The sequence below is a fragment of the Spinacia oleracea genome, chromosome 6, assembly GCF_020520425.1.
Source record: "Spinacia oleracea cultivar Varoflay chromosome 6, BTI_SOV_V1, whole genome shotgun sequence".
Taxonomy (NCBI): domain Eukaryota; kingdom Viridiplantae; phylum Streptophyta; class Magnoliopsida; order Caryophyllales; family Amaranthaceae; genus Spinacia; species Spinacia oleracea.
Window position 1 is genome coordinate 69,984,513 of NC_079492.1, and position 18,814 is coordinate 70,003,326.

Consider the following 18,814-nt stretch of genomic DNA (forward strand, 5'->3'; position numbering starts at 1 on the left):
CATAATTTCTGACGATTTAATTTAACCAGAATACCCTGTTCGACCTGATCTTGGCTGCTAATTACCTGGACATCAAGAGTCTGCTGGACTTAACCTGCCAAACCGTGGCCGATATGATCAAAGGAAAAACCCCGGAGGAGATCAGGAAGATCTTCCATATCAAGAACGACTTCACCGAGAAAGAGGAGGCGGAGATTAGGAAGGAGAACCAGTGGGCCTTTGAATGATCCATCTTCATTGGAGCAGCCATTCACTACTAAGGTGATATTAAGCCTTTTCGACCTCCTTCCTCCACTTGAGCCCGAGGCATCATACACCGCGAAACCAATGACTTTGGTGACAAATGTATACTCAGGTAACTAATTGTACAAAACATCTATGTGAGTCTCTATGGGTAATGATTTTGAGGAGTAGTTATAGAGATAATTATCTAAATTAGTTGAAATATTGTCAGTAATGTGTGTAATATTGTTTAATTTTAAGGCAAATGAGCATAAAAATGACAAATTGGAAATTATACCCTGTTTCGGCAGTTAATGTTCTACTGAAAATTATACCCTGAAAGTTTGATTATGTTCTAAAATTATACCCTGTTTCGTCTAGATGTCAGGTATTTGGTAAGACATTACGATCCTGCTGTTATTTAACAAACAGCCTACTGTAAATTCAGTGTTGAAATGTTGATTAACCACCAGTCAACCATAGTTCAAGATTGGAGAAAAAAACCAGTAAATCAACCAAAAGTGTTTTTTGTTTTCCTGTTATTTTTTGGGATTTCGGTGTGATGCTTTGAAGCTGTTAGTTGTGATTCAGAAATTGTCTTCTCTTAATTCCTATAAATAGAAACTGCTGAATCATGCTAAAACCTAAGTTAACAGCTCCTTAGTTGAAGAAACAATCCGGCCTCTTGCTAATCTGCCTTTTCAATATAAATAGGCCCTCACCTTATAACTGGAAACGGGGTTGGGTTTAAACCAGAGATTTTAGACATGGATGTAATGGGTGCAGTTCTCGAGGTAAAATTTATGTTGTTTTGCTGTTTTTCCAACCATATCAAAGCTTACTTCTGTGTGCGAGTATTCTGAACACTTTCATCACATGTTTGCTTTGTTCTAATTAGGGTGCAAATAGTGGTGGTGAAATGGAGTCAGCCCAAGAGAAAAATCAAGGATTGAGAGACGCGGGAGCTATTTATGCCTTTGTTTAGGTTGAAAATAGAGAGCACAGCAGAGGAATGACAATGCATTGGTAATAATCTTTCTACATTTTAGCACTGTGTTTTTGCTAATTTTGTTGGATTGGAGATTTTTTTAGTTATTTTTATGTTTGTTATGTTATTTAGGTGCGATGTGAGTACACCATGGCTAATTTTAGTACCAGAGATCGTGTGAGGAAACCAAAGGGAGAGAGGTTAGTGCATATTATGGAGTAGCTAATACATTTTTGGAACCTGTTAATCCTAGATGTATCATGAGCTTTATATCCATGTTCATTTGTGATTCGTGTTGTTGTTCAGGCATAACTCCTTCCACACAAAGTACCATTGCTTTAGATCTAATTATGGTGATTGTCTGTTAAGTGGTATATGCAGTACGAAATCTAATGAAGTACTAATACTTTCTTCTACCATTCATAGTATAGATTCCAATTGGAAAGAACATTTAGAAACGCCAAAAATAAAAACGGGAAGAATATTTAGTAACGGAGGGAGTAATTGATTTGTGTTTAAGTTTTGTTTCCCAACCCATGGGGGCTAAAACCAGTGATCAAAATTGCCGGCAACTTTTGTGTAAGACCGCCTTACCGGAAAGATCACTTTGGTTGCTTAACTAATTGGTTTAATTCCTTAACTAATAGGTTACATTACTTAATTAATTGATTCAATTGCTTAACTAATTAATTTCTTTGCTTAACTAATTGGTTCCAGTGCTTAACTAATTAGTTCAAGTGCTTAACTAATTGGTTCAAGTGCTTAACTAATTGGTTCCATTGCTTAACTAATTGGTTCCATTGCTTAACTTATATGATACCAATGTGGTCTTTTGTGTAATACCGCCTTATAGAAAAGTTTGTACAAAATTGCTGCCAAAAACCGAGCATTTTTGAGGCTGGGATGAGCAAGTCTGGTCTAAGAAATTAAAGGTTGAAATGTAATCTATAAATTGTAGCAGCATATGGGCCGATATAAAGATTCCTAATCGTATGCTTTAAGATTGAGCGGACTGTATGTTTTTTATTGGGCCATGTGTTTGGGTTTTTAATCAAAGCATCATAGTAAACGCGTGTTTGGAATATTTAATAAAGTTTCCTATTTTCTGTTTTATAATTCCAAGTCGGTTGATAAAATTTCCTATTTCCTATTTCCTAGTTTTGTAAGAATTAGGTATGTATGTTGTGTTGCATATTGCCTACGTACTATAAATACCCATCCTCATAACAGAAAATTTCTTGTATAAAAAACAGATAGATAATTAAGAGAGCTAACTAAATTAATGATATGGCGGTTCGAGTTTTGAACAAGAGAAGAAAGATATCAAGGAAATCAGTACAACAATTGCCAGCTGAAATCCTAGTTCAAATTGCGAGTAAACTTCCTGTTACTTCAATCCTCCAATGTTTTCAACGAAATAAGGATGGTTTTAACAACATTATTTCTGACCCACTTTTCCCTCTTTTATTCCATAATGATTATACTTCATCCCAAAATACATCTATCTTTGCTTATGATGCTTGCACCAACACCTCTACCTTGATTGACTACGACCATTATAACCACCACCTTACTGAATTCCGCATCAACGATTTCGATTATGTATATCGATTGGAAAAAAACACGTCAAGGACAATTTTAAGCAACTGTAATGTTGTAGGTAATTCTTGTAATGGATGGCTGTTGGTTTGTCTACTACTGAATTATCAAAATTCGGTGTCTGCCTCATTGCGCTTAGTGAATCCGATTACTAGATCTTGTGTTTTGCTTCCTGAAGCACCTTATGCATTAGCATGGCAGGACCCCAAATACGGGTTTGGTTATGCTTCCAAAACAGGCTTATTGAAGGTAGTTAAGTTGTATCATCAACCTCACACTGCTAAAATTACTACACAAGTTTTGACAGTATGTGATGAAGATAATAATAATTCTACTTGGGAGGTCATGGATACAGAATGCTCTGTTGAATTATCCTCCATACAAAGCGAGGCTGTAGCTTTGAATGGTGCATTACATTGGTTAGTAGCTGATAATAATCTTATACTAAGGTTTGATCTTGACGAGGAGAAGTTCAAGTTTATCCCTTCCCCATACACTATTAAAACTTGTGATGAGAACTCCAATAAGACTGTTTCTTATCTAGGCGTATTGAATGGGTTACTTTGTGTGGGTACCGCTTGCGGTTCAACCATCGACAAAGGGATGGAGATATGGGTGATGAAGGACTACGGCATTGACAAGTCTTGGACTTGTTTTACACTTATAGATTACTTTGATATTAATACAGAACGTTTCTTGTTGATCCCGGACCTTAAAAATGGCAAGGTATTGATATTATTCAACACATTATTGTCCCATCATGGAGATGTAAGGGAGTTCTATCTTGATGTTTATGATCCAAAACAAACAAAGAGGGATCAAAGGGTACCCTTATTGGAAGGGATGGATGCAGAATCGAGAGCAAGGATGAGACTTCATCATTTTGTGCCAAGCTTAAGCTTTTTGTCATTGTAATTAACAACCTACTTTTAACTTTGATTATCTCACCAATTTCATTACCTATTATAATAATATAACTCTAATATTATACTATAGAATTAATTCTAATTCTATCTCAATATGTACCTATACAGATTTTTAGAAATAATTTTTAATAGAAAGAACAACGAATTGCTAGTTCCATGTTAGAACAAAGGATGCCCTTATTGGATTGGATAGATGCAGAAGATATCAGAAATAGGAGGATAATAATGGTACATCATATTGTGCCTAGCTAGCATCTTGTAAATGTGATCACTTTGGTTTTTTATACATATTTGTTTATTCTTTATACTTTCTTCAAGTTATACACTATTTCATTGTTATTTATACTGGTTCAAGTTCGGATCATTACAAATAGGGATGCTAATGAGCCGAGTCGAGCTCGAGTTTGGCTAAGCTCGACTCGAACTCGAAAACTCATAGTCAAACTCGACTCGACTCGAAAACTTGCGAGCCTAAAATTTTCAAACTCGACTCGAACTCGAAAACTAAACCCGAGCTCGAAATCGGCTCGAAATCAGCTCGAAAACTCAAAGCCGAGCTCCAAAACTAAACTCAAGCTCGAACTCGGCTTGAACTCGACTCGAACTCGGCTCGAAAACACAAGCACTCGAGCTAAAACTCAACTCGTAATCGATTTGAAAACCCAAAATTGAGCTTAAATTCGACTTAAATCAAATTTAAATCTTATAAAAAGTAAGTTTATACACCAAATCAATATATCCATTAGCCCAAATGAAAGCCCAATGGAAATGATTTGTACACTTTCATACTCAAAGAGTAATACTTATAACCCTTTTCCCCTTTCCTCCCTCACTTATTTACCAATGTGGGACAAAGTTAATATAACATTTTCTTCTTTCCTCCCTCACTTATTTACCCATGTGGGACAAAATGAATATATTTATTTCCTTCTTTCCTCCCTTATTTATGTACCAACGTTGGAGTAACGATAGAAGACATTTTGACTGCCAAATAGTGTAATCCATATGGACGAATTAGATTTTTTTTTTTTTTTTGTCCTTAATAACTTATTCATCCATTTTAGGAAGAAAAAAAATATTTTTATAAAAGAATTAAAAAACATAAAATGATGAATAAAAATGATAAAATAAAACATTTATATTTTTATAACAGTTTTTATTATGTATATATAATTCGAGCTTCTCGAGCTTTTCGAGTCGAGTATCAAGTTGCTCGACTCGACTCGTTAAATTTTCGAGTCGATCTCGAGCTCGAGTCGAGCTGATTCGAATCGAGTTTTGACCGAGCTTTGACCGAGTCGGGTTCGAGTAGCTCGCGAGTTCGGGGAGCTCATAAGCACCCCTAGTTACAAACAATCAATTACAACTAAAATAAGTTAATTCTTACACGATACAAGTGAAGATCAAGTTAACATAATTGTTGAGCCAATATGGTTTTGATGATGACAAACTAACGTAATCAACTAACGTGGTTTTCAAGTTGTATGTGTGCAAGGATCATTAATGAATAGTTGTGCCCAAGTCATCAATAATAAAGCTTACTGGAAGTTGATGATTGTGAGATGCTTATAACAAAGAAGCATAAAATCCAGAGCTGGAATTGCAGAGCAGTTCCTAAGGATAAACTCTAGAGAAGCTGGGAGTTTTAAAGTTCATGCGGAAGAACTAGAACTCCAGATGAGCTAGAGGAATCCCAATAGAGATGGCTGTTCCCAAAGAAGGTTGTTCCCGAAGACGGCTGTTCCCAAAGACGTCTGTTCCCAAAGACGGTTGTTCCCAAAGACGGCTGTTCCCAAAGACGGTTGTTCCTAAAGACGGCTGTTCCTAAAGATGGATGTTCCTAGAGATGGCTGTTCCTAAAGATGGCTGTTCCTAAAGATGCTTGTTCCTGAGGATCAACCATTGTTCCCGAGGAGCACTTGTTCCCGAGGAACAACCAACATGCGGAGCACTTGTTCCTGAGGAACAACCAACATGCGGAGCAGCATGAAACATGAAGACAAGAAACAAGAGTTTATTTTCTAGGATTCATGTGAGTATGTGGAAACGTGAAAGGTAATGGAACAAGGTATTAAAAGGAACTCGTGGAACTCGTGTCTAGGAACTTGGTATGCATCCTAAGTATAATGTCAATATGCATTAATCTAATTGTCAGTAAGTTTAGAATATAAACGTGATTTAGGATAGTTTATTTAAGAGTTTTAATTTGATTAAAAGTCCTTAAATAAATAGGTAATTGACTAAGTCTAGGATTCTTAATAAGATAAATATGTTTTATATTTTGGAATTAATTAGTTAATTAATTAGAGTCTTGTTAAGTTGGGTATCTTGGAATTAACTAATTAATTAATTAGAGTCCTACTAATTTGGGTATCCTAGGTTAGTCAAATATTAATATACGTTTATCAGTAGATTAATTAGGTAGGTTCCTATTAACTTAGGAATCCTATGAAATCAGTTATTAAATCACGTTTAATATAACACGTTAAATATAACTGACATATTAGTTATTGATGTTAGGATCACGCCTAGAAACTAGGATGCATTACTTGGTATTAGCTTGTTCCCCAAGTACATTATATCCACGTTCATATACCACGTTCTCATCAACTATAGAGGTCATGGGTACATGCCTAGGAACATGGGAATATGGCTGATAGTTGAAGAGATTATGGGGAAAGCAGTTAGGAGTTCCAACACTATAAAAGAGGATCTTAGCATTCATTCCAAGGTGTCTGACTTCTCAGTCATTCCACAGAGTCTGGTTTACGTGGAAGGTAATTAAAGAAAATATATTTGTTCCACGTTTATGAGTCAGTTCCTGAGTTCTAAGTTCCTTCAGTTCCTACACTAAAGTTCTTGTTCCTTTACAGTTCTTCTACGCTTCTCATATATTGTAACAGGTTTGGGTTAGGAACTTGAGTGAGTTCCTATTGTATTTGGAAAGGCTTTGATTGAAGTCTTGAGAGAGTTAAACACAACTAAGCGTGAATGTTATACTCTTTGTATGGGATCCTAAGTTCACGGGGAACTTGGGTTGATAGAGTTTCCAATTAAGTTAGTAACAGGGTCGTTCGCTTGATGAATGAGAGCTCGTCGTTAAAATCCCCCGTGGTCGTGGTTTTGTCTTCTTGATAATTTTCAAGAAGATTTCCACGCTAAATTCTCTCTTGCATTATTTTCTATACTTGCTTTTAAGTTTCTTTTATAATTCCGCAAAAAGTTAGAAGCAAGTTCCAAATTACAATTCACCCCCCCTCTTGTACGTGTTCCATCCGAATAACAGTTGGTATCAGAGCCGGAACTCGCTGATAAGCAGGCAACCCTGCTGAGTTAAGTTCCTGGAAGGAGGAACAATTACAAGAAACTTGACGAAAGGAACTCGGTCCTACATATTCAAAGGAACAAGGGAGATCTGAATTTCATTGTCAAATAAAGGCCAGTCAAGGTGTAACAGACAATCTTCTAAGGTAAATATATCTTCCTTTAGACTTTATTTATGTGCATACATTAATTTATTGCTTGTTCCTTGCATTGTTTCTAATGGAACTACTGTTTTATTTTGATTTAAAATCGAATTTGAAAAATCTAAAATCTATTTTTAATAGCCGATTTTTCAATTTATTTTTAAAACTCCAGTATATTTAAATTAGTTCAAGGAAACGACTTTTGAGAAAATGCACATAAGAATCTGTGGAACTTGAAATTTTTAATTTTTCGGCAACGTTATACACTGCTAATTTTTTTTTTTTTGCCTAAGAATTATTATTTTATATGCTTCATGAATATATTGAATATCATTTATATGAATGCATATTGTATCTTGGTAGTAGTAGTTGTTTTAATTATATTTTTAACAGTCATTACTAACAAGAAGGGACCCAAATCATGTTGGGTTCCCTTGCCTAAGGAATTGGTACAGGAACAAACAAAGGTGCACACTAATCTGTCAGAAACTTGACGCACCAGTTTCTTCCTTGTTCCTGCAAGTTCAAGTTCAACATTGAGGAACTCGCTGGTTCATTGATGACCCGTGACTTATGCTTAGGAACTCATGATGGTGCGGCATTTTAGATGGCATATTACATCAGCACCTTAAATGGGAATATAGATCAAAATCCGAAGAGGAACTTTCGGACAAAGGAACACTTCAAGATTCACAACTATGTTTAATGAAAAATTTTGACTTTAAGTCGAATCTGAGGTATGTTTATTTCAACAGTCTGTTATTTGTTTCAATACGGAACCCAAGAAAAGTAGTGTTCCTTGATTTAATAACTAGACTATATGAATGCTTAAGTGAGGGGGAACAACGCATGGCACTAGTTGTTCCTAGTGATTCATTAGCAATATATTTTATTCTCTCACTAAAAGGCTTATTAATAATGTAGGAAAATCTTATATAAGTTTGAAATTCGTTGAATTTTCTTTGAATTTCCCTTAAGACTCATTGAATTGTGTATTATAGGTGTAGAGTTTATGTGAATAGTGTTCCTTATAAAATTGACACTACAATTTTTCTATGTCTTGTACGTAGTCATGAGCTAGAATTGAATTAAGGACTCACTGATGTCTTTGTAATATTACCCTTAGTTTCCAAACTGCTTATGCGTTAATAAAAAGGAAAAAGAAGAAAAAAGTGAAGTTCCATTTCCTTATGGAACAAAATAAGGCTTTTTCATTCGATCCATGTGCACTATTAAGAATGTCCAAATCCTGTAATGTGTGATAATTTCTTTCTTCCATGATATCCACCAATTAAACTCTTGTTCCTCACAAAAATATTTCCTACACTTTTCCTACCGTATCTCTACAACATATTAGAGATCCAAATCAATTAATATCACACATTGATTTATTTTCTTTTCATAAACATTTTAAAAAATTCATCACTGTATAAAAATTCTATACTAAATATTCCTCCTTTGTCACTTACATGATGTAGCAATTGTTGAGGGGGAACAAATGAGGAAGGTGATTAATAGAGATGTAATTTTGAAAGGTAAAATTAAAGGAGGTGAAAAAAAAAGGAAGGCATAAGAAAAATGAAAAAAAAAAAAAAAAATGAAAAAGAGGGGAACAAAAGGAGAGCTATGTGAAGGAAGAAATAGAAGGGATAAGAAGTTCCTACAAGCAGTTAAGTTTCCAAGTTGAAAAACAAATGAAGGTTTCAGTATCTCAAAGAATTATCTTTAAAAAATATCAAGTTCTTTAATGATTCACAAGGGAACTTACACCATAAACGTAAGTTCCTACAAAAATTATCGAATGAAGGAACTATCAAAAAGCTTCAAATAAACTATATGAAGAAGAAAAGGACACTATGTACTGCTAAAGAAGAATAGAAAAAGAAAGAGAAGGAACAACAATGTATTTTATGAGGAGGAACTTCAGTTGAAATTGTGAGAAAAAGGGAGGCATGCTTGAGAAACAAGTGACAAAGGAATAAATCTATTCATCCCATTAGCCTGCTTATCTCTTCATAAATTTTTCCATCAATTATCTATTTTCTTTGGAACTCATTGGACATTTGACTTATTCTTATTAATGTGTTGCACTTTGGTGAAAATGAGATTATACTGTTGACAACTACACTTTAGCTTCTTTGACTGATTTGTTGATGTATGCGTGAGGATGGCTAATATTACTAGATTGACGTTTGAGCAAATTAATACTTTCTTTTGCCTCATGTTTGACCATTAACTATATGTTCTTGGTGGTGTGGTGTCAATGTACATCTAGAAGATTGTTTATAAATCCTTGAAACGAAGTACACTTTTTGATGATGTCAAAGGGGGAAGAGAAAAGGCAAAGATACTTATTTCCTACTTTTATAAGATGATTAATAGTTATTTATGTTTTATTCTCTACTAAATAATGATCTTGCTACTAAGTTTCTGTTAGTTTTATTATTACTTTGCCTTGGTTTGTCATCACCAAAAAGGGGGAAATTATTGAGCCAATATGGTTTTGATGATGACAAACTAACGTAATCAACTAACGTGGTTTTCAAGTTGTATGTGTGCAAGGATCATTAATGAATAGTTGTGCCCAAGTCATCAATAATAAAGCTTACTGGAAGTTGATGATTGTGAGATGCTTATAACAAAGAAGCATAAAATCCAGAGCTGGAATTGCAGAGCAGTTCCTAAGGATAAACTCTAGAGAAGCTGGGAGTTTTAAAGTTCATGCGGAAGAACTAGAACTCCAGATGAGCTAGAGGAATCCCAATAGAGATGGCTGTTCCCAAAGAAGGTTGTTCCCGAAGACGGCTGTTCCCAAAGACGTCTGTTCCCAAAGACGGCTGTTCCCAAAGACGGTTGTTCCCAAAGACGGTTGTTCCTAAAGACGGCTGTTCCTAAAGATGGATGTTCCTAGAGATGGCTGTTCCTAAAGATGGCTGTTCCTAAAGATGCTTGTTCCTGAGGATCAACCATTGTTCCCGAGGAGCACTTGTTCCCGAGGAACAACCAACATGCGGAGCACTTGTTCCTGAGGAACAACCAACATGCGGAGCAGCATGAAACATGAAGACAAGAAACAAGAGTTTATTTTCTAGGATTCATGTGAGTATGTGGAAACGTGAAAGGTAATGGAACAAGGTATTAAAAGGAACTCGTGGAACTCGTGTCTAGGAACTTGGTATGCATCCTAAGTATAATGTCAATATGCATTAATCTAATTGTCAGTAAGTTTAGAATATAAACGTGATTTAGGATAGTTTATTTAAGAGTTTTAATTTGATTAAAAGTCCTTAAATAAATAGGTAATTGACTAAGTCTAGGATTCTTAATAAGATAAATATGTTTTATATTTTGGAATTAATTAGTTAATTAATTAGAGTCTTGTTAAGTTGGGTATCTTGGAATTAACTAATTAATTAATTAGAGTCCTACTAATTTGGGTATCCTAGGTTAGTCAAATATTAATATACGTTTATCAGTAGATTAATTAGGTAGGTTCCTATTAACTTAGGAATCCTATGAAATCAGTTATTAAATCACGTTTAATATAACACGTTAAATATAACTGACATATTAGTTATTGATGTTAGGATCACGCCTAGAAACTAGGATGCATTACTTGGTATTAGCTTGTTCCCCAAGTACATTATATCCACGTTCATATACCACGTTCTCATCAACTATAGAGGTCATGGGTACATGCCTAGGAACATGGGAATATGGCTGATAGTTGAAGAGATTATGGGGAAAGCAGTTAGGAGTTCCAACACTATAAAAGAGGATCTTAGCATTCATTCCAAGGTGTCTGACTTCTCAGTCATTCCACAGAGTCTGGTTTACGTGGAAGGTAATTAAAGAAAATATATTTGTTCCACGTTTATGAGTCAGTTCCTGAGTTCTAAGTTCCTTCAGTTCCTACACTAAAGTTCTTGTTCCTTTACAGTTCTTCTACGCTTCTCATATATTGTAACAGGTTTGGGTTAGGAACTTGAGTGAGTTCCTATTGTATTTGGAAAGGCTTTGAGTGAAGTCTTGAGAGAGTTAAACACAACTAAGCGTGAATGTTATACTCTTTGTATGGGATCCTAAGTTCACGGGGAACTTGGGTTGATAGAGTTTCCAATTAAGTTAGTAACAGGGTCGTTCGCTTGATGAATGAGAGCTCGTCGTTAAAATCCCCCGTGGTCGTGGTTTTGTCTTCTTGATAATTTTCAAGAAGATTTCCACGCTAAATTCTCTCTTGCATTATTTTCTATACTTGCTTTTAAGTTTCTTTTATAATTCCGCAAAAAGTTAGAAGCAAGTTCCAAATTACAATTCACCCCCCCTCTTGTACGTGTTCCATCCGAATAACAATAATCAACCACCAAACCATCATCAATAGCGCGCTAATACCAGTGATCTAGGAATTGAGATATGGGGTGCGGTCCTACTAATGCAAGTTCCAATAGGCCATTAACAAAAATTAAAAATTGGTTTAATTCCCCTTATGTACATAATTATATCAAATCATTCGCTTCATTTACATTATTTGACTTTGCACGTCTCCGACAACTACAAAGTACTCCATATGTCTAATTAGACTATGTAACATATTAATTTTTTTAAGGTTCATTTATCAATGTTATAACATTTTTTTAATCTTATTGTTAGAAAACACAATCACACTATTGAAGGAACACTACAAAAATTGTACCATTAACGACGGAAAATCCCGTCGCTAAAGGCCAATAATCATTGATTAATGACGAGATTTCCTGTCGCGAACCCGTCATAAAAGGGGGTCGTCGTTAATGGAAAATCTCGTCATTAACCCATCGTAAAAGACAATGGCGATGGTTGTTAGCCCCGTAGCAAAAGGCTTTTGCGACGGGATTTTTAACCCGTCGTAATTAGGTTGTCGTTAAAGATACAAATTCTTGTATTGGAAATAATGCCCTTGGTCCAAGTATGCATTTAATGCTAAGTCTAATAAATGCGGTTCAGTATTAATTAACAAGTTAATCATTCAGTGAGATCAAGTGAACTGAATGCCTAGCTAGAGGCCGCTTCAGTTCGAGTGGAATTAATAATATTAATCCACAACTTACTTTTGACTGAACCCGTATAGGGTCATACAAATAGTACGTGGACGGATCAAGTATTTAAGTGAATATATTATCCATTAAATACTCCATTTATGAACATTCGGAACGACATATCTCGGTTCCAGTGGGAGCTGAAATCGTCAAAAGGCAAAAAAACGAATACTCCGGAAATGATGATATTGCCGGAAACGAAAATATGGTTCATGACGATAATATAAATATTATCCAAGTCGTAGATGTTGCCGGAAACGGAAACATGGCTCGTATCGAAAAATATTATCGGAAATAGAAATATTGCCGGAATCGGAAATATTGCCGGAAACGGAAATATTATCGGAATCGGAAATATTATCGGAAAAGGAAATTATTTCCGGAATCGGAAATATTAACGGAAACGTAAATATTTGTTCGAAACGGAAATGAATTCCGGAATCGAAAAACGAATCGGAAGCTCGACGAGCTACAAGCCGGCAAGCGAGTCGGCCCATCGCTCGACAAGCAAAGGCAGCACCATGGGCCGCGCCCAGCGAGTAAGGCAGCAGCCATAGGGTCGCGCCCTGCGAGCAAGGCCGCAGCCATGGGTCGCGCCAAGCTACAAGCAAGGCAGCAACCTCATGGGTGGCGCCAAGCTGCGAGCAAGGCAGCAGCCATGGGCCGCGCTAAGCTGCGAGCAAGGCAGCAGCTATGGGCCGCGCCAAACTGCAAGCAAGGCAGCAGTACATGGGCCGCGCCAAGCCTGCGGCAAGGCAGCAGCTCATGGGCTGCGCCCAGCCAGCGAGCAGCAAGTGCAATGCCGAGGTGAGGGGCCACAACGCACTGGGCCGAGGCAGCACGCACACCAACGTGGCCCGTTGTGGCTGCGTTGGGTTGTTTCGTCTTGGGCTCCAAGAAATATCGGATTGCTTAATTCTCAAGTAACCTTGGATTAAGTATTCCTAGTTTTACTAGAATTCAAATAATTAAGAGTTTAATTAATGTTGCAATTCTAATTGAATAAGAATTTCAAAGAATCCATCTTGACATCCCATTTGATTGGTTTGAATCAGTTGGACTTTCTCATTTAATACTAAACCAAGATTAAATTAATATGAAATACAATTTCATAAATGATAAATGTTTAAACCAAATGCTTACCAAATTGTGGGCCTCTAACCCCAAAATCAAGCATTTAATGTTTTACAGATATAGGCCTTTCACCCAATACTTAAAACATTCATGGAACTCAAACATGATTCCATATCTGCATATGAGTGTTGTATCTCATTCGATCACTAGAGGAAAAATCCTTATAGGTGGCTCATCAAAGGTGGCCCTTATACAAGAAGAGCAGTTTTTGATGGTTTAAAAAAAAAATCGTTAAAACTTTCCCTCCTTTTGAAATAAGCGCAACTTTAACCTACTCCATACTCACGCAACCATCTTCTTCTCTTCTCTCAGCTCGCAGTCACGTACTCCATAAGCCTCCTTCTTCTCTCGTGCAAGTCATCCCTCCGGCCACCATCACCGCCCACCATCACCACCGGCTCCTCTCCTCCAAAGTCTGGCCGTTATCCTGCAAAATTCGTAGTGCTGGCCTCCAGACTCTGGTCGTTCTTCACCAGCCTAGCTGCGTCCTCCTCTGCGTCATCTTCACCTGCGACGAGGTTCTCCTCTTCAATATTCTGGGCTTTGCTCAATTTGTTGTTTTTGGGTCAATTTGCAATGACTTTATTTTGTTAATTTGATGTGGGTGTGTTTGATTTATATCTGGTGTTAATTGGAGCTTCAGAAAATTCAGCAGTTATTTGATTGATTGCTGAAATTCTTCGATTTGATTTTGTATTTTGGGTGTCATTTTTATGTTTCCTGTTGATCAAGTGTTTGTGAATTTTGCTTTGTGTTGAGCTTGTTGAGTTGTTTGCATGTGTTTAAAAGCATGTAGTAGTATATGAGTGTAACTGCCAACGGTTGTTATTCTTGTTGTTAATTTCAGCCAGTAAAGTTGTAAACAATTAACAAATTATGAAACTCAGACCAATTTGTTTAGATGAAATTATAAATCAGTAGGACCATCATTGTCGTGGAGGTTTACATTTGACAGGTTTCTGGTGTTAATTGCCATTTAGAGATGGACCTAAATTAAATGTTGGATTCTAGATTTTTCTCTGAATAGTTTCGCTATGGATTTTAGTGTGATTAAACTTGTATTGTTTTGTATCATATTGCTGTGATAATACTTGATTTATCTATTTAATCTTTTTTTTGCCAGCTGAAAACTGCTAGGGAAGCAGTAAACTATGGCCTTGTTGGAAGTGTTGTTGGAGTAGTCACAACCACAGGCGTTTGTTGGAAGTACTCAAAGAGTCCTCATGGTATTTGTTCGGGCCCCCCCTGTGGGACCCACTTTCTACACAAATTACCAAGATACCCTTTTAGGGGAAATTACTGAAAATACCCTCAAACACAAAACTCTTGATGGGCACAGACCAGAAGTTAGGGGCCCATATCTCAGCCCCCTACAGGCCCAAGATTCCATGCCCCTACACTTGCCTATATTTACTAATAATGCCATCCTGCATTACTATAAATATGCTTCACCTAATCATTACTCAGGTATGCAATTATTCCCACACTGACTCTCTCACTACTTTCTCTCTCTACAAGAACTGACTTGAGCGTCGGAGAGGGTTTTCTCGGGAACCCCCCCGAGCCAGTTTACGTTTGTCGTTTTTGTAGGACAAACCACAACCGATTGGAGGAAAACGACAGCCTGGTTGAAGAGGCTTCCCCTATTTTCACACTTAGAATTTTCTTCGCAGAAACAGTTGGCGCCGTCTGTGGGGAAGTCAACTACAAGCCATGGTTAACACTCGACGAACCAGGCAACACTCCTCCTCTCATCGATCAGAGTCCCATCCCAATTACGTGTTGATGCCTACTTCGAGGAACAGAGATGATCACGATGGTGATCAGGACCATGAGAATCAACATCCCCATGTTGAGGGTCACCCTGAGAACTTGGTCACCCGAAAGGATCTAGAGTATTTGGCTGCTCAAGTCAATGAGGCTATCCACAACCTCCAAGGAATGGGAGAAGGACCTTCAAGGAAACATCCAAACCACCCTACCAGCTCAAAGGTGAGCACAACATCTCATACCATCCACAGGGCACAGCCCCGAAGTGTGAAGGACAGGCTAGGTGACAGGGGTGGGGCACAGCCTCGCCCTCGCCAATCAAGGGCCAGCCAAGATGCACGCCGGATAATTGAAGATCGACAATTGCACAGAGGAGACCTTGATGCTCGAGACCTCTTGCACAGAAGGCGCCTCGAACAAGCCAGAGAAGCCATCAGGAATGATAGGATCACCCGAGGTCTATCCCCCTCTAGTGCTAAGACTACGGCCTTCGCACGAGACCACCCCACTCCTTCAAGACAAGTCAGACCGATCGAGGTCAGCTCTCGAAGGACATCTCTCAGGAGGCACTCACCTTCTCCTATAAGGAGATGTCACTCACCTTCTAGCCGGGCTAGAGGCCATTCCCCCAGGACAAGGGTTTCACCCCTCGATCAACAGCTAGGGGCTCATTCATCTTCTCATCGCCCAAGGCATCACTCACCCTCAAGAATAGGAAGGATCCCTCCACGCCGTGAGCGAACATACTCGCCTCTCCCAGAGAGTAGAGGTAGACATACCTCCCCAAGAGGAAGATGGGACTCCCCTCCACCAAGAACTGATAGGCACAGACATACCTCGTCATTGCAAGAGGCTCTCACTCCCTTCTCCCAAGAAATAATGAACACCCCCCGCCGAGACAAAGTGAAGGTCCCTACCATCGAGCCTTTCGATGGAACTACGGATCCAGAAGAACACATGGCCGCCTATGCGGCTCAAATGAACGTTCAGACTGGATGCGGAGCTACTTGGTGCAGGTACTTTCCAACCACCTTGAAGGGTCTTGCCCTTATATGATTCAACAAGCACGTACCGAAGGGAAGCATCAAGAGCTACAGTGAGCTTGAAAAGGTTTTCATCAGCCAATTCGCGGCGGGTCGGAGGCACCAAAGGACAAGTGTCAACTTAATGGCAGTCAGACAGGGAGAGACGGAGACCCTTTGCAATTATATTAAGAGATTCAATGAAGAAGTCCTAAAGATACACAATCTCAAGGACGAAACCAAGTTCGCAGCCCTCTTGGCAGGTCTTCAGCCAGATGACTTCAAGTTTGAATTGGTCAAGTCCGGGGTATCCAACCTCGAGGAAGCAATGGAGAAGGCCCAAATGCACATTCAAGCCACAGATATTTGTAAGATCAATTGGGGTGGTGAGAGTGGAACAAGGCAAAAACAAAAGCTAAGACCTAACGGCAGCCACGACCAAACTCAGCCCTCCCTCAAAAAGTCGGTTATGGTTGATGACCATGGTGAGGATCCGAGGTACAACCGCAATAGGCGGGAGATTTACCTTGATCTCAAAGGAAAAGACATCCTCCCTAAGCCACCCGCAATCCGTACGCCCGAAGCAAAGCGAGACAAGTCACTTTGGTGTGAGTTTCACCACGAGTGCGGGCACACCACAAAGAACTGTAGGGAGCTGAAAAATGGCACTGGATCACTTGGCTGACAAGGGCAAGCTGAATAATTACTTAAGGAAGAATCCCCCAAAAGCAAAAGCCAAAGAAAAGGAGTCTCTTAGTGATGATACGGGAGACTACATTGGAGTGATAGCCGGAGGCTTGGCAACAGGCGGTTCTGTGAGCAAGGAGAAGGATAGCTTGTGGGCACTGGAACATCAAGTCCTAAAAGTGGTATCGGCTTCTCAAACAGCCCCGGTGATGACATTTGGTGGGAACACTAGTCATCCAATTCAAGAGTCCCATGACGATCCGCTGGTCATCGAGATGAAAGTCGCTAACTCAACGGTAAGGCGAGTGTTAGTGGATAGTGGATCATCCGCCGACATCATTACTCTAAAGTGTCTAGAAGGGCTCAAGTATTCCAAAGATGATCTGAAAACCATCTCCCAGCCACTCATTGGATTTGGAGGTCAAGGCGTCCATCCTCAAGGCACCATCAAGCTACCTGTCAGGTTGGGTCCTAAAAACAAGGGAAGACGGTTGTTGGTAGACTTTCTTGTCGTGGACATCTCCCTGCCATACAACATCATCTTAGGCCGACCTCTACTAAGCAAAATAAAAGCCGCAATCTCGGTGTACCAACTTCTCATGCAGTTTGAGTTGGAAGATGGCTCCGTGGGAAAAATCTTTGGGGATCAACAAGTGGGCAGGCGATGCTATGTTAACAGCCTCAAGAGAGGGACAAGTACCCCCAGCCCCTGGCCAAGAAAGCCAAGCCAGAAGGGACTCAAAACTCCTGAAGGCAAGCCCCTCCCTCGCCCATGGAACACCGACAACCTTAGAAGGTTTTATGTTCAATCTCCTAAGAGTTTCTCCCTTTCTCAAAAGTACTTAGCTTTATAGCTCAAATCGATAGTTTTCAATGATGAAAGTGGGGGTAAGATACATGTAAGCCCGCCATAGGCTAAATAACATCTCATCATTGTAAACAAAGCTTTATATCTTCATGGCAATAGTAAAGAGCTCGACCAGTAATATTACTTAGCAAATTTTGTTTCTAGAATGTTGTAAGTAGAAGCCAAACATTGGCCATGCAAGCACAGCACACGTCAAAAGGAAAGCACACGTCAAGCACATGAACTCATACTTAGTGAAATAATCTAAGTCATTTTTGGTGCTTCATCGTTCGCCCAATCATGGGGCTCATTAGTCCGTTTGGAGAACAACAGCCCAGTCCCATACTTAGCAAAATAATCTAAGTCATTTTCAAGAATGGCGTGTCATCGTTCGCCCAAGCATGGGGCTCATTAGCTCCTTTGGAGAACAACAGCCCATTCCCATACTTAGCAAAATAATCTAAGTCATTTTCAAGAATGGCGCATCATCGTTCGACCAAGCATGGGGCTCATTAGTCCCTTTGGAGAACAGCAGCCCATTCCCATACTTAGCAAAATAATCTAAGTCATTTTCAAGAATGGTGCATCATCGTTCGCCCAAACATGGGGCTCATTAGCCCCTTTGGAGAACAGAAGCCCATTCCCATACTTAGCAAAGTAATCTAAGTCATTTTCAAGAATGGCGCATCATCGTTCGCCCAAGCATTGGGCTCATTAGCTCCTTTGGAGAACAACAACTCATTCCCATACTTAGCAAAATAACTAAGTCATTTTCAAGAATGGCGCATCATCGTTCGCCCAAGCATGGGGCTCATTAGTCCCTTTGGAGAACAGCAGCTCATTCCCATACTTAGCAAAATAATCTAAGTCATTTTCAAGAATGGTGCATCATCGTTCGCCCAAACATGGGGCTCATTAGCCCCTTTGGAGAACAGAATCCCATTCCCATACTTAGCAAAATAATCTAAGTCATTTTCAAGAATGGCGCATCATCGTTCGTCCAAGCATGGGGCTCATTAGCTCCTTTGGAGAACAACAACTCATTCCCATACTTATCAAAATTTATCTAAGTCATGT

General features: G+C 38.8%; 2 protein-coding genes across 2 annotated transcripts; both read left to right on the top strand.

The window, feature by feature from the left end:
* Positions 1-2,497: 2,497 nt before the first annotated feature.
* On the top strand, positions 2,498-3,724 carry LOC110776373 (F-box protein At3g07870-like). The gene has a single exon (XM_021980929.2). The coding sequence runs from the start codon at positions 2,498-2,500 to the stop codon at positions 3,722-3,724; it is 1,227 nt and encodes a 408-aa protein (XP_021836621.2).
* Positions 3,725-16,348: 12,624 nt separating this feature from the next.
* Positions 16,349-17,744, top strand: LOC110776374 (uncharacterized). Its single transcript, XM_056832323.1, has 2 exons — positions 16,349-16,809; positions 16,916-17,744. Exons 1-2 carry the CDS (start codon positions 16,349-16,351, stop codon positions 17,742-17,744), a joined length of 1,290 nt encoding a protein of 429 aa, XP_056688301.1.
* Positions 17,745-18,814: the final 1,070 nt, after the last annotated feature.